General features: G+C 36.6%; 1 protein-coding gene across 1 annotated transcript; it reads right to left on the reverse strand.

Annotated features, from left to right (window-relative positions):
* Nucleotides 1–1,075: 1,075 nt before the first annotated feature.
* On the reverse strand, nucleotides 1,076–15,537 carry LOC128227991 (m7GpppN-mRNA hydrolase-like). Its single transcript, XM_052938995.1, has 9 exons — nucleotides 15,363–15,537; nucleotides 7,660–7,811; nucleotides 5,120–5,247; nucleotides 4,902–5,000; nucleotides 4,372–4,524; nucleotides 4,033–4,145; nucleotides 3,433–3,838; nucleotides 2,766–2,826; nucleotides 1,076–1,879 (listed from the first exon to the last, which is right to left on the reverse strand). Exons 1-9 carry the CDS (start codon nucleotides 15,443–15,445, stop codon nucleotides 1,644–1,646), a joined length of 1,431 nt encoding a protein of 476 aa, XP_052794955.1. The 5' UTR covers nucleotides 15,446–15,537; the 3' UTR covers nucleotides 1,076–1,643.
* Between the last annotated feature and the right edge of the window lie 130 nt (nucleotides 15,538–15,667).

Consider the following 15,667-nt stretch of genomic DNA (forward strand, 5'->3'; position numbering starts at 1 on the left):
GGTTGCTAATTTAGAACGGATTGGATGCTCAATGACAGGAACTGGCTGGTGACCAATAAACACATTTAAATCGCGCAATAAATTTAAAGTGACGATAAAGGGACTATTTTTACAGATATAGCAAAATATGTGCGGTTTTGTTATTTAAATTAACTACTGTATATTAAAAACGAGTGTATATATAGTTCGTTATGCGTGTAAGTCAAAATCATACAATTTGAGTGAAATTCAACCTTATGCATTTTTTTAAAAATGTATCTGTCAAATGCGCCACAACTGAATGGACACACTTATAAATACATCAAAATGAACATCAAAATGAAGTCAGAATACTTTATTAATTTTCATTCATCAAATTGGACGTCATCGTATTATCTATACATAAAACCTGTATCATTTAGAATGATTTTTTACACAAGTTAATTTTGGTTTGGTAATTTTATGCAGTTTGCCTCTGCCAAACATTCCGTGGGAAATATCAATTTTTGTTAAAAATGAATGTCGTACGGCCATAAATAGACCACCAGCTAAATTATCCTATTCTTAAATGGAAAAGTGATTTTGAAAATGCATTACATGTTCTTGAATATACCCAGGAGCAGGAGCAATCGGATGATAAAAAAATGTGTTAAATATTTAGGATTAAAAATATCTTCAATTAGATAAAGGGTAACCAAATAAAAACTTACAAAGGACCAAAATCTAAAAATCATATAAACATTCAAATAACACCAAACAAAAGATGTTTTCCTATCTTAGATAAATAGCGAAAGCTACACCAGTTTGTATGTATTTCCCCTGAACATAGAAGGGGTGTAAGAGATATGGAGCTTACATGGAGGCAAGACTCAAACCCTTCAACTTGTATTGAGATGTTGACCATTTCCCACCAAGGTATTAACATCGGTTCTGAACATCACCTTTTATGAGTACATAATATGACCCAAGTTTCATTGAAATCCTTCAAAGGTTGTTAGGGATATGGAGCAGACACGATATCAAAGATCAACCATGATCTTATACTGTGACATTGACCCAACCAGATTCAAACATGGTTTGTGCATGGGACATTGATGAATAGAATACATAATTTTAAATATATTTTTTTATTAAAATCCTTCAACATAATATCCTTATGTTACAAACAGATGGGCAATAAGGGGCCTCTTCTGAGCAGAGTACTTCACAATACATCTCATCCCATCAGTTTAAATGTTGTCACATATACTTATGTATTTATATTGTCAGTTGTCTTACAGGTAGTGTTGAACTTGTACATAGCATGTGTATGTTCTTAAAACTGTTTCTAGAGCTTCTGTGTGTATGTTAAATGTCTGTGAGACTCAACAGCATCTGATCTTATTTCTGTAATTCCCTACACACTTGGTGGTGGTGGAATAGAAATATGACATGACTAATGTACTTCATGGATGTTTTTACTATGTATGTAACAATATGTTTCCTCTTTGAATACATGTTTTGCATAAACATGAGACTGACTCTTCTGCACTGATGTACTGAGTACACTGTAAACCAGTCTTCTGTTTCTAACATTTATTGAAATCTTCAGAAGTTCTGTCTTCTGCACAAAAACGAAAATGATCTTGATCTGTTGCTGCCATTAAATTCATATATCCCGGTTACTAGCTAATACAAGCCAACACAGATTCCACGTCCAATTTAAAGTTTACCCATGCTTGGGGCACAAAGTTCTCAATATCACATGGTTGTGTGTTTTCATTGCGTCGATGTCGCCTTTCACCTTTGCCTCCATACTTGGTTCCCTGTTGATGTTGCTGCTGCGGTTGTTGCTGCTGATGTGTTTGGTGTTGCTGCTGTGATTGGTGGTGCTGCTGTAACTGTCTGCTCTGTCCAGACCCTGATCATATCAAAGAAATTATGACAAATACAGATGGAAAACAAAAATGATAAACTCTGTGACCATGGCATGTACCTTTCAGGTGTTGTACATTTTCAATAAAAAGCATCCCATATTATTCTTTTAACATGTAAAAAAGTTTAGCACATGCTATACCATTAATGTTTTTTTAAGCTTAACACAGGTGTTATATAACACTGTTCTAATTCTATTGTAAAAAAAAAATATCACTCACTTTAATGTTACTTACAAACTTAAGAAAATAGATGGGCAATATTCCATCAAGTTCTACCTTTATTTCACTTTTTGTTTTTATTGTAAAGATTATTCTGAATCAAGTAGTTCACTCTCCATCAACATCTTTAGAGGAAAACATGATATTTTCTCTTGATTTTTGTTAAAGAACATTTTTAAAGACTTTCAGAACCTAACTGGTAATGATGTCATAAACATATAACGAATTATTAAGTATTTATGTTCTGATTCTTACTGGATATCATCTTGGTTACATTCTAGTTATAAACACAATTAAAACTATAAGATATATCTTTTGTTAGAAATTCTTGCGAGTATCTAATTTCTGCAATGCATGTAGTGTGGAAAATGGCATTACTTTGTGGTGTTCAGCTTATCAGCATCACAGAATGAGCGATAATGCTTTTCTATATTTTTCACCAGAAAAAGCATTTGATGAAAAGAATCTGACACTCTTCATCATATATTACACAAATTAATTCAACTCGTCCTGAAAGTATGTTAGTAATCTTGCCTCTGTTGAATAAAATTGTGTTTGTAATGTTGACTTGTGACAGATCCTATATATATATGTAATGTTCATGATCTTCCATAACATGAACAAATCATACTACTTTGGATATAACCATACCCTGGTTGTCGAACTGCGTGGCGAGACTGCGGCGCGGCTTTCCCACACTCCCATCTCGGTTCTGCAAAAACAAAAACTAATGACATTAATCAAGAGAAACACCATTACAAACAAGCAACTTCCAGTAATAGAATGCTATCAAAGAATATAATATAATAGAATGATTGCAATACAAACACCTTATCGTTGGGCATTCAAATTGTTGCACCTACTTTTAGATACTTTTCAGGAAGAAAAATTAGTATTAATTTTTATTAATTTACCATTATTGATATTACCCATATTGCTATATGCAATGATAAAAAAGACTCAATTTGAATCTAAATAATCACAGAAAAAACAGATTTTGCATACTTTCAAGTAGAAAAAAAGGGCAATAAATCAAACCATAGTCCAGTTGGTTTCCAGACAACAACAAAAAAAATGTGTTGGCAACAAGTTGAATTATTCTAAATTATTCAACAAACGTACATGTTGCCAGAAAAAGAGGTTTTAACTGGGTCATAACCCTAACCCTGAGTATACAAGTGCAACTTGCAACTTTATTTTACAGTAACATATATGTTTTATGAAACAGAATTTATCTGGTCTTATTTACAATAAGGGGTTTCAATAATGAATATAGAAGGGGTAGGCAATGTCCCCCCTCTCACACTCACAAACTTACAAGTATGTGATACTGCTGTGCTTGCTGCTGTTGCTTCCTATCTGACTTGAATCCACCCGGTGAGCTGTATCCCTGGGACTGCGACCACCTGTCCCCCTCTGAATTCTCCTTCTTCTTCCGTTCCCGTGAATCCCGTGCACGCGACTTGGCATCCTTGAACTGCATGAACTCTTGGTACTCGTTCTGGTTGAGTTGGGAGAAGTACTGTTGCTGACGCTGCTTCTGTTTTTCCCGAAACTGCCTGTTTGTGTTGGCGACATTGTCCTGCTCCTTGCTTGACCACTGGTCATTCCCTACTCCTGCACTTAGTGGGCGGCCCGATGAAGGGGGCTTGCCACTCAGTGGCCCTGAAGCTCCTGAGGTTGATCCGGGGTTCTGCCTGCTGCCAACCCACTTCCTAAGGGCTCTGAAATATAAGTAGGGAAATGAAAATTAAATTAAATTACCTCAGGCAGTATTTACACTACAGACTATTTTTTCTAAAAATGAAAGCACGCTGGAAATAGATTATTTACAACACTTGATAAAGATTTGCAATGTGTAACATAATGTAGGTTATGCATGTTACCAAAATGGAAATTTCATAAAATATCCACCTACTTGACAAAGGGTATGACCATAAAGAATGTGTTTGGGTTGAGGCCAAGCTGGGTCTTGGAGACCAGGTCCCGCTTGTGGGCCGGCAGGGAATCCAGGGGAAACCACTGAAGGCTCTAGAAGACAAATCACAACATTGCCACGTGCTTACATCAGTAATGTGTATGTTAGCACTACAATTCATATTTTAGTACAACACACTTATGACATTAAAATAGATAATTAAGATAACAGATTAAACACATTACATTTTTTTACAAAACAAGATTCATAGACTAAAAAATGAAAACATTCGAAAATAATTCCATGTATATTTGAATGCAGGATGTACATGATACAGACTTTGATTTCTTTCCTGGTTTTTGGCTGGAACTTCGTGTCTAGAGGAACATCCTTGATGATGTAGAGGCGGGTGAGCTGGTCGGCCATCTTGTTCTCAAGGTACACATTCCGGTCAATCAGCTGAGCCACATCAAACCCCGTCTCCTCAAACACCTGCAGGGGAATGGTACAACATAACACTGCTCTGCATCAATACTGATATATACAACAATGTTGCCACATAATCAAGCTTCCCGAAAATTCATAAATGCCAGTTATGAAAGTTATGTAACAAGAACACAACATTCCTTGCTTTTACTTCATATTCTTCTTGTAATCTTACTTTTGCTTCACTAAGCGTATGTTAATAAGTTGATTACAAGTTTTAACTAAATAGATGACATGAATGGTCATTAAAAAATAAATGTGTCTAGACTGCATTGTATAAGTTGTGAGGGTTTTTTCCAAATATCTGAGAATGAATATTTACATATACCGTAATATCAAACAATCTCACAACTGCACATGACTTCCACTGGTGAAGATGTTACCTCTCTGATGGCACATTCCCACGGAGTCTCACTCTCATTCACTTTGCCTTTAGGAAATCCCCAGCTCGCCTTCGCCCAAAACCCCTGCACAAGGAGGCACTGAAAACCAAAAAAGACATTCATGCCATATAAATATCTATAATCTGTTCAAATTTAACATAAAAATATAACATTCAAGTTTCTCATCATTAATCATCATTAAATTTAAGAGATCTTACATATTTGCTGGTCGGGTCAAGCATGATGGCGCCGTATGTGGGTACAGACATCTTGTATGACTTCCAGTTGCCGAGTATCTTGTCCACCTCAGCAACATGTTCACTGAGGGACGGACAGTGGTGAAATACTGCCCACAAGTTAAGGAGGGGGATAAATACATGTCATGTGATACTAGCAGTGGTGCAGATAAATACATGTCATGTGATACTAACACTACTTCAGATAAATACATATTGTGTGATACTTACACTACAACAGATAAATACACGTCATGTGAAACTAACACAACAACAGATAAATAGATGTCATGTGATACTAACAGTGATGCAGATAAATGCATGTCATGTGATACTTAGTAACAGTGATGCAGATAAATGCATGTCATGTGATACTTACAATGATGCAGATAAATACATGCCACAGGACAATTACAATGATGCAGATAAATACATGCCACGGGACAATTACAATGATGCAGATAAATACATGTCACGGGACAATTACAATGATGCAGATAAATACATGCCACGGGAAAATTACAATGATATAAATCAATACATGTCATGGGACACTTACAATTTTGCAGATCTATTCCGGTAAATGCCATACAATACTTACACTACTACATATGCCACGTGACACTTACAATGATGCAGATAAATGCAGGTCATGGGACACTTGCAATGATGCAGATAAATACATGTCATGGGATACTTGCAATGATGCAGATAAATGCATGTCATGGGACACTTACAATGATGCAGATCAATGCATGTCATGGGACACTTGCAATGATGCAGATAAATACATGTCATGGGACACTTGCAATGATGCAGATCAATCCATGTCATGGGACACTTACAATGATGCAGATCAATGCAGGCCATGGGACACTTACAATGATGCAGATCAATGCATGTCATGGGACACTTACAATGATGCAGATAAATACATGTCATGGGACACTTACAATGATGCAGATAAATGCATGTCGTGGGACACTTACAATGATGCAGAAAAATACATGTCATGGGACACTTACAATGATGCAGATATAAATACATGTCATGGGACACTTACAATGATGCAGATAAATACATGTCATGGGACACTTACAATGATGCAGATAAATACATGTCATGTGACACTTACAATGATGCAGATAAATACATGTCATGGGACACTTACAATGATGCAGATAAATATGTGTCATGGGACACTTACAATGATGCAGATAAATACATGCCATGGGACACTTACAATGATGCAGATAAATACATGTCATGGGACACTTACAATTATGCAGATCAATACATGCCACGTGACACTTAAATGATGTAGATCAATTCATGCCACGTGACACAATGATGCAGATAAATACATGCCATGTGACACTTACAATGATGCAGATCAATACATGCCATACAATACTTACTCTACTGCACATAAATACATTTCATGGAAGAAATACTAACACTATTGTCTGTTTTCATTCAGAGCATGTAACCTTATGTTTCAAAGGGAGAGTAAAAAAAATAAGCACACAACTCTTTGTACAAAGTTGTCTCCCTTACAAAATTATTTCAATGACCATGGTGGATTTGACTGGTTTTTGAAAGGAGCCAAACTCTGAATTTCCTACTTCTGTATAAGTGTGATTCAGATACAATCAAACTTTATCATGATCACAAGCAATTGTTTATGAAGCATGGTAGGACGCACAGATGACAGACAGTGCGCCATTGCATAAGCTCTTGCTAAAATATAATAAAATAATGCCATGCAAAAGGCAATCAAAATAATTTTGTTTAAAAATCTGCAAAAACTAGCCTTGAACAGGGTTGAGTTGGTGGTAATACACGGTAGCTTTATTTAGGGTTGAGAGGGGAGACACAGCACTACTCAAGGTGAATTGCTACGCAGAGCACTATTCAGGGTGGCGTTGGTACACCGAGCAATCCTAAAGGTGCTGCTGCACAGAGCACTAGCGTATTCAGAATGGATTTGGTAGACACAGAACAACTCAAAGTGAAACTACTCAGAGCACTATCAGGGTGGAGTTGCAGGGCACAATTCAGGTTGGAATTGTTAAGTGGAGCACTATTAAACGTGGAGTTGCAGAGCAACCGTCAGGGTGGATTGCTGGGCAGAGAGCACTTTTAAGGGTGGATTAGCTTTGCAGAGTGCTACTCAGGGTGGATTGCTGGGCAGAGAGCTATTCAGGATGGATTGCTGGGCAGAGTGCTATTCAGGGTGGATTGCTGGGCAGAGTGCTATTCAGGGTGGAATTGCTGGGCAGGGCACTATTCAGGATGGATTGCTGGGCAGAGTGCTATTCAGTGCAGAATTGCTGGGCAGAGTGCTATCAGGGTGGATTACTGGGCAGAGCACTATTCAGGGTGGATTGCTAGGCAGAGTGCTATTCATGAATGAGTTTCTGGTTAGAGCACTTTTCAAATGGACTTAAGAAGAACCTTCCTTAGCTACAGCCTGCTTTAGAACTTTAGAGCAATGCACACCAAATTTCACAAAAGGATACTTTGTGACGAAAAGTCTTTAATTCCACATGTTTTCAGCTCATGGTTTTCAGCGCAGTAGAAATCAAGGTAGAACCAATGAGCTAGCTCAATTTGGAAGAAAATTCTGATCAAATCTTGCCTTTCTTCTTCTGGTACATTGATGATAAAGCGACTGAAATTAAAAACATGTGCTGCATTTTAAACTTAAGTTATGTAATTTTACTTTTGAATTTAATTTTTCAAGATGCAATGCTCAAAAATTCAAGAAGATAGGTCCTGAGGTTCAAAATGGCACACATTTTGGCAGTTGAATGACCTTATTTGACGTAAAAAAAGTTTTTAAAAGCAATAGATTTTGTCGGGACATCGGTTGATATTACCTAACGCCGGTAGAGTTCACATGTCTAATAGAAGTATAAATAAGATACTTCAGGATATAGAAAGAGGTAAAATATTGAGGAGCAGTGAAATGTTGATCGATCAAAATCCAGACATGTGAAATCTACTGGCGGTAGGTAACATCTACTGCTTTTGAGACCCCCCCCCCCACCTCTATACTGCTCTCCCAATGAAATCTACCGCTCTTGAAATATTTATATTTTGGCCTTTATTTTATTTTAAAACCCTCAAAATTCTATCAACCATGCTAAAATACCCCATAATCTGTCACTTTAAAGAAAGTGGTGCAATAAACAAATCACTGGACAACCCGGAGTTTATTTAGGAGTATTTCCAAATCTAAAAACGACCATCAAGTTTTTGTTTACATCGTTTCCATCCTTGTTTTTTGAGTGAAAATTCAAGGAATATATAAATTTTACCACTTTTGGACCCAATCTACAGGCTTGGAAACCCAAATCTACCTCTATGACGTTGCCAGAGGTTCACGTGTCTACAAAATGGCAAAATCCCCTGAAATTCTTAACAAGTATATATATATATATAAAAAATACAGAAGCAAGTCCAGAAGTTGAAAGTTGAAACATAAACCCTGTTTAACGGCACAGTATCAACGCCAATGACCCAGAACACAAAAACAAACAATCTCAAACCAAAAACCTGGAACAACAACAGAAAACTCCACAAACAACACATTACATATATAAATAAAACTAGGGTTGTTCATAAGTTGCATATAATTCTTGATGTTTGGATAGACACTGTGTGAACAATATACTTGAACTAAAACGAATCATTACGACAGAAACTATCGGATGTTGATTGGTCAGCTGTGAAGTGTAATAATGTTAATGACTTTACTTCAAATCTTACAAAAACCATCACTGATATTGCTAGCTGTTGTATTCCAAGCAAGGTTGTTAATGTTAATCATAAACATCCCCCATGGATGAATGCTGATATTAAATTAAAAATTCGAAAACGCAAAAGAGCGTTCAGAAAGGCTAGGTCCAGTAATAATCCAGTACACTGGTTAAAGTTCCGTGGTCTTAGAAATGAAGTTGTTGCTCTGATTCGTCGGTCCAAATCCTTGTATTTTGATAATCTTGCTTCCAAACTCAAATCCAGCGAAATTAGTTCGAAAGATTGGTGGAAAACTCTTAAATCCTTCATTAGTCCGAATACATCCAAAGCTATTCCTTCACTCCTTAACCCAGCTGATGGAGAACTAAAGACAGACGAACAAGATAAGGCCGATATTCTGAACGATTTTTTTTTTCCAGTCAAACTTTGCCTCTGCTTGATTCAAATCCTACTCATGATATTCTTAATAACATCCACATTACGCCATCTGAAGTAAAAGATGCGATAAGTTGCCTGGTTGTGGGTAAAGCATCTGGTCCTGACGGAGTAAGCAATCGCATTCTTCTCGAAGCCTCTGCTCAACTCAGTCAGCCTTTGTGTGATCTGTTTAATGATTCATTAAATACTTCTATTATGCCGTCAAGTTGGAAGTGTTCAAATGTGTGTGCAATTTTCAAAAAGGGTGATCCTTCAGACCCATCAAATTATCATCCAATATCACTCCTAAATACTATGGAAAAGGTCTTTGAACGGATTATATTTAAACATGTCTTTAACTTTCTCTGTGATACTCACTTCTTTACATGTTTTCAATCCGGTTTCATGCCCGGTGACTCTACCGTTAATCAACTAACATGTATCTATAATAAGTTCTGCCATGCCCTTGACAAAGGTCTTGAAATAAGAGTTGTTTTCTTTGATATAAGTAAAGCCTTTGACAAGGTTTGGCACCGTGGCCTTTTGTACAAACTCGAACATGCAGGCATATGTGGTTCACTTCTTTCTTGGTTTTCAAATTACTTGGAATATCGTCGACAAAGAGTGGTTATTCCAGGAGCCTCTTCATCATTTTCTGAGATTAAGGCTGGTGTACCCCAAGGATCTATTTTAGGTCCCCTTTTGTTTCTTATATACATTAATGATATTGTAAATGATGTCAATTCTAACATCAATTTATTTGCTGATGATACTAGTCTATTTATCATAGTCGAAACACCACAAGTTGCAGCTGAGTAACTACAGTCCGATATCAACTAGAGCTGTCACAGTAGTGACGAATACCCCCAAATGCCGCCTGGAAACCGGAATGGCAAACCATTCCTTTGAAAAGAGGCCATAACTCCAAGGTTACTGCAAACTGCATCTTCTTTTATCATGCATGTACTGTTTTATTTAAATATGTTGAGTAATTTAGAAGTTACACTGCTGACAAGAAAAACTAGCCTTTCATGAGTTATCGTCCGGAAACCGTTTTTCTATTTTTAGTAGCAGTGACCTTGACCTTGGCCCCAGCAGCCCCGATATCAAACTTGATCTGTATCTTCTGATGTTACACCTGTGTACCAAAAATTGTTCAAATATGTCTAGCCTTTCATGAGTTATCGTCCGGAAACCGTTTTTCTATTTTTAGTAACCGTGACCTTGACCTTGGCCCCACCAGCCCCAATATCAAACTTGACCTGTATCTTCTAATGTTACACCTGTGTACCAAAAATTGTTCAAATCTGTAAGCCTTTCATGATTTATCATCCGGAAACCGTTTTTCTATTTTTAGTAACAGTGACCTTGACTTTGGCCCCACCAGCCCCAATATCGAACTTGAGCTGTATCTTCTGATGTTACACCTGTGTACCAAAAATTGTTCAAATCTGTCAGGCCTTTCATGAGTTATCGTCCGGAAACCGTTTTTCTATTTTTAGTAACAGTGACCTTGACCTTGGCCCCACCAGCCCCAATATCGAACTTGACCTATATCTTCTGATGTTACACCTGTGTACCAAACTGTATCTTCTGATGTTACACCTGTGTACCAAAAATTGTTCAAATCTGTCTAGCCTTTCATGAGTTATTGTCCGAAAACTGTTTTTCTATTTTTAGTAACAATGACCTTGACCTTGGCCCCACCAGCCCCAATATCGAACTTGACCTGTATCTTCTGATGTTACACCTGTGTACCAAAAATTGTTCAAATCTGTCTAGCCTTTCATGAGTTATCGTCCGGAAACCGTTTTTCTATTTTTAGTAACAACTAGACAAAGCTGTATAATTTTTGCCTATTTTAACTTATTCAGGGGCCATAATTGGAGACATGATCATGTGATTCCAACCACAATCACAGGGGCAAATGTTCTCACCATGGCTAAAAGTTTGAAAAAGATTCATTCAAAAATGACGAAGGAGTAGGACGAACAAAACTAATTTTACCCAATTTAACTCATTAAGGGGCCACAACTCCACTCAGGATCATTTGACTCGCACCAAATTCATGGAGGCAAAGGTTTACATCATGGCCATTAATATTTGAAAGTTTGAAAAAGATTTGCTCAATAGCTTCAAAGAAGAATCCTGGACAAAGCTAATTTTGCCCAATTTAACTCATTAAGGGGCCACAACTCCACTCAGGATCATGCGACTCTGACCAAATCCACGGAGGCACAGGTTTACATCATGGTCATTAATATTTGAAAGTTTGAAAAAGATTTGTTCAATAACGACAAAGATGAATCCCGGACAAAAAAAAAACGGACGGACAGACGGACAGACAGACGGACAACCCGATTCCAGTATACCCCCCCAAACTTTGTTTTGGGGGGTATAAAAAGTTGTCTCATTGGGCTGACAAGTGGCTTGTGAAATTTAATCCATCTAAATCCGAATCTATGGTGCTAACCAAAAAAAGATTAAAGCCCCTTCATCCTCCTTTGCAAATGTTTGATACAGTGATACCCTCTGTTGAATCTCATAAACATCTCGGAATACATATATCTGAAGATTGTAGTTGGCATGTTCATATTGATTATATTAAAGATAAAGCTTGGGCTCGGATCAACGCGATGAAACGGCTAAGATTTCAATTAGACAGGCGATCTTTATAAGTTATTTATTTATCTTTTGTCAGACCAATCCTTGAATATGCAGACGTTATTTGGAGTAATTGCACCCAACATGAAAAGAATGAATTAGATAAAATCCAGACAGAGTGTGCCAGAATTGTAACTGGTTGTACATGTTTGGTTTCCTTACGTCTTCTCGAAGTTGAAACTGGCTGGGAAAGTTTACAAACTAGGTGCGAAAAGCACAAACTTCTCCTTTTCTTTAAAATGAGAAATGGGTTCACTCCTGATTATCTTTCAAACTTGGTCCCCTCAACAGTAGGGCAAGAATCAACAAGATCTCTCAGAAATTCATCTAAAATCTCCATTCCTAGAACTCGCACATCATTGTATATGAACTCTTTCCTTCCTTCGGCTATTTCTTCCTGGAATAGTCTTCCAGCTGAGGCATCTTCTTTAGATACCGTGTCTGGTTTCAAAGAGTATCTCAAGTCAGTTACTTCTAAATCTAGCAAGTTATTCTATTATGGGAAGCGTAAGCTTCAAGTCCTACACACTCGTTTACGAACGGAATGCAGCTCATTAAACCATCACCTTTATTCGAAAAACATCGTATCTTCTCCACTCTGTATTTGCGGACGCCAAGAAACAACATATCATTTTCTTCTTTTATGTCCACTCTACTCTGATCATAGACTTTCTCTGATCGACTCAGTGGAAGCACTGACTGAAGTAACTCTTCGTTCACTATTGTATGGTGCTGACACTCTGACTTAAGAACAGAATTTCAAACTGTTTGATGCAGTCCACCAATATATTCACTTAACAAAAAGATTTTATTAATCGACTCCAGTTTAAATCCATCCTATGACTTTTACTCTGCCTTCCTTCTTTCCTTCTCCTATCTCAACATAGCTTATCATTATCTTCTTTTGCATTTTTTTTTCATTATCTGATATTAAATTATTTAAATTTGAAATTTTACCACCGTTCTATCTAAAATCATCTTACTACTCTGAGAGCTATCATATTAATCCTTTACTTAGTAAAACCTGTATTTAATACTATTGCAAATAACTATTCAAGGAAAGGAACTTTATTAGTTAATTCTACCGTTCCAATCCTTTATTTTATATGTTTGTAACAAATGCTGTATTGTTGTTTTTCTGCATAATAAATATGTTTAAACTAACTAAAACGAAACCCATACAGAGAAATTTGAAAAATTAGCTTAAATAAATGTAATAGTATAAGTCAAAGAATAAGCAATTACACATTTGGCACAAATTACTTAGCTATAATTAATGGAAGCACTATGTTATATATGAAACAGACCTCACTTATTGTTGCATGACGTTAAAATGTATTTTTGATATCTTCACAAATTGCATTCAATTTATATTGCATTCAATTTATAGTTGCACTTCACAACACAATATACATGTATCAGTGCTCCAGCCAGGATTTGAAAAGGGCAGGGTGGAGTTTTGAAAAGGGCAAGCTACATGAGTCGTATAGCCTGGGCGATTGGGGGTTGTTGTGAGAGGTGTCCACCCCTGTCACAAGGAGGGTTTTGGGGGTTCCCCCATATTATTTGTTTTGTTTTCATACTCAATTTATATCATTTTCCATGATTTTCAGACTCTAACAAAATGGGTTGTTTTTCTCTCAAAATTTAGAAGGGTGTGTTTGAATATCAAAATAAAAATTTGTCTTTTTGTCTGTGTTAGTATGATTGTACTTTTCTGAAGTCTTCTTTCGTGCGATGTCACATATTTCTCCTAAATATCATGTAAAATGAAGAAGAAAACAAAGACAGTTAAACATTTGAAGCAATCAAATAAATGCACAAAAAATGTAGAGGACGAATCTTAGTTTGGTACGATTGGGCCTGGCTGTTATTTAATTGTCTTTGTTAAAATTATGTTTAATATGCTGATGTTTTAGAATAAAATGACAATAAAAATCACTGCCCTTGCTTAAAAAAATAACTTATAAAACATAGAACATTGATAAAATAACTCGGAAAATCGTTCTGACAAAATGGCGGTTTCGGCGAATTTTGACATGATCGTAAACATGATAGGTAAACGCTGCATAAGGAATCAACATATTTTTATGGGTGACAAAGAAATTTTCATCATGAATATTTAACAAATAAACTTTCAAAACATTTACTGAAAAAGTGATGTATTTGATTGTGTTAGCGCCACCTTTCTTATGTTTACATATCGGCAGTAACCATCTGCTTCAAATCAACAATGTTTAAAATGGCCAGTATCGTCTGTACAATACAATAAACAATTATTTTAAAAGATTGAATTGTGCTTGACAACATTTTTCACCATCCCTTCGCATTTTCTATCGCATTTTACGAACTTTCATCATTGATTGAACGAGTTCTCAATGTATATTCTGATTGGCTGACATTCAATAGGCACGCCTCCTGCCGATGTTTCCCTATTTGGCTCTTCCTAATTATCGGATTAGTAGATGACCGATTATGAATACATAGGTCGTCTGCTCACTACACAAATACACAATTAGCTGTCATATGACTTGGTCAAGGCACATGGGAAGATGAAAGGGCAGTACGGCATATTTTAAGCAATCAATGGGGGCATGGTGACACCTAGTGGGAACACTATTATCATAAAGTATTACGTAATTTGTCTCAATTATGAAAGCGGATTAAGGGCTGTCAATCTTTTATAATGATTTCAATAGTAAAAAGGGCACTAACCGGATATTTTGCGCTAATAGAGCATTTGTGAAAAGGGCACTACTCAAAAAGGGGGCAGGGCAGTAAGAAAAGGGGCACGGGCGCTGCGCCATTGAAAAACGGGCTAGCTGGAGCACTGTGTATGTTTTTATATTTAAATACACTCTCCAGACTGGCCAATCTTTTATACTGGTCTTTCATTTCCGGGCTGGTACGGAGATTTCTGTTGATTTCACATGGTCCGGAATTGGTCTAGTCCGGCCAGTCTTTTATACCCAACCTTGGCACCCATCCATGATTATGTACTGGGTATTTGGTTTTTGTTTTTCTTCTTCTTTGTTAATGGCTACCCGTCAAATATGACTATTATGGCCGTGCGTAGGGGGGTTAAAAATAGAGTATGAATGTCAAGTCACCCAAGCTACTCAATCCACCCAGGTGGGCTTAACATGTGATAAAAAATTGTGCAATACCTAAATTACCCTGAAATGAAACAACTATCTAGTATGTACATAGTGAAAAGAAAAAGAATGTTAGTGCTGTTAAAAGATAAAAATATATCTGTACTGTCTAAGGGATGTGTGATCCATATATATGATTGTATACAGTATGTACATTTCAAACCTTTCTGTGCTTACGGTACTTTGATTTTTCAAAAATATTTATTAAAGCTACGATTTCTCACCTACACAAGTCGTCCAGTACATATCCCGGTATTTTAAAACTAGGAGTATTTGGTGGTTGGTTATTTGACTGTAACTGACTCATTTTACCGTTCTGAATTGGAAAATATTTGCACGTTCATGTTATTGTTTGATATACATATCAAAAATACCGAAGGTTCACGGCGATATCAACAAATCGGTTAGACTAAACTAATTTCCTCAAAAAGAGTCATAGAGATATTGAAGTTTTTTTCGAAATTGTATGCGTCCGATAATACTTTTCTATATCAGAACTCCTTTATATAGCACAATTGTTCTCAAATTG

This window comes from Mya arenaria, chromosome 3, assembly GCF_026914265.1.
Source record: "Mya arenaria isolate MELC-2E11 chromosome 3, ASM2691426v1".
NCBI lineage: Eukaryota > Metazoa > Mollusca > Bivalvia > Myida > Myidae > Mya > Mya arenaria.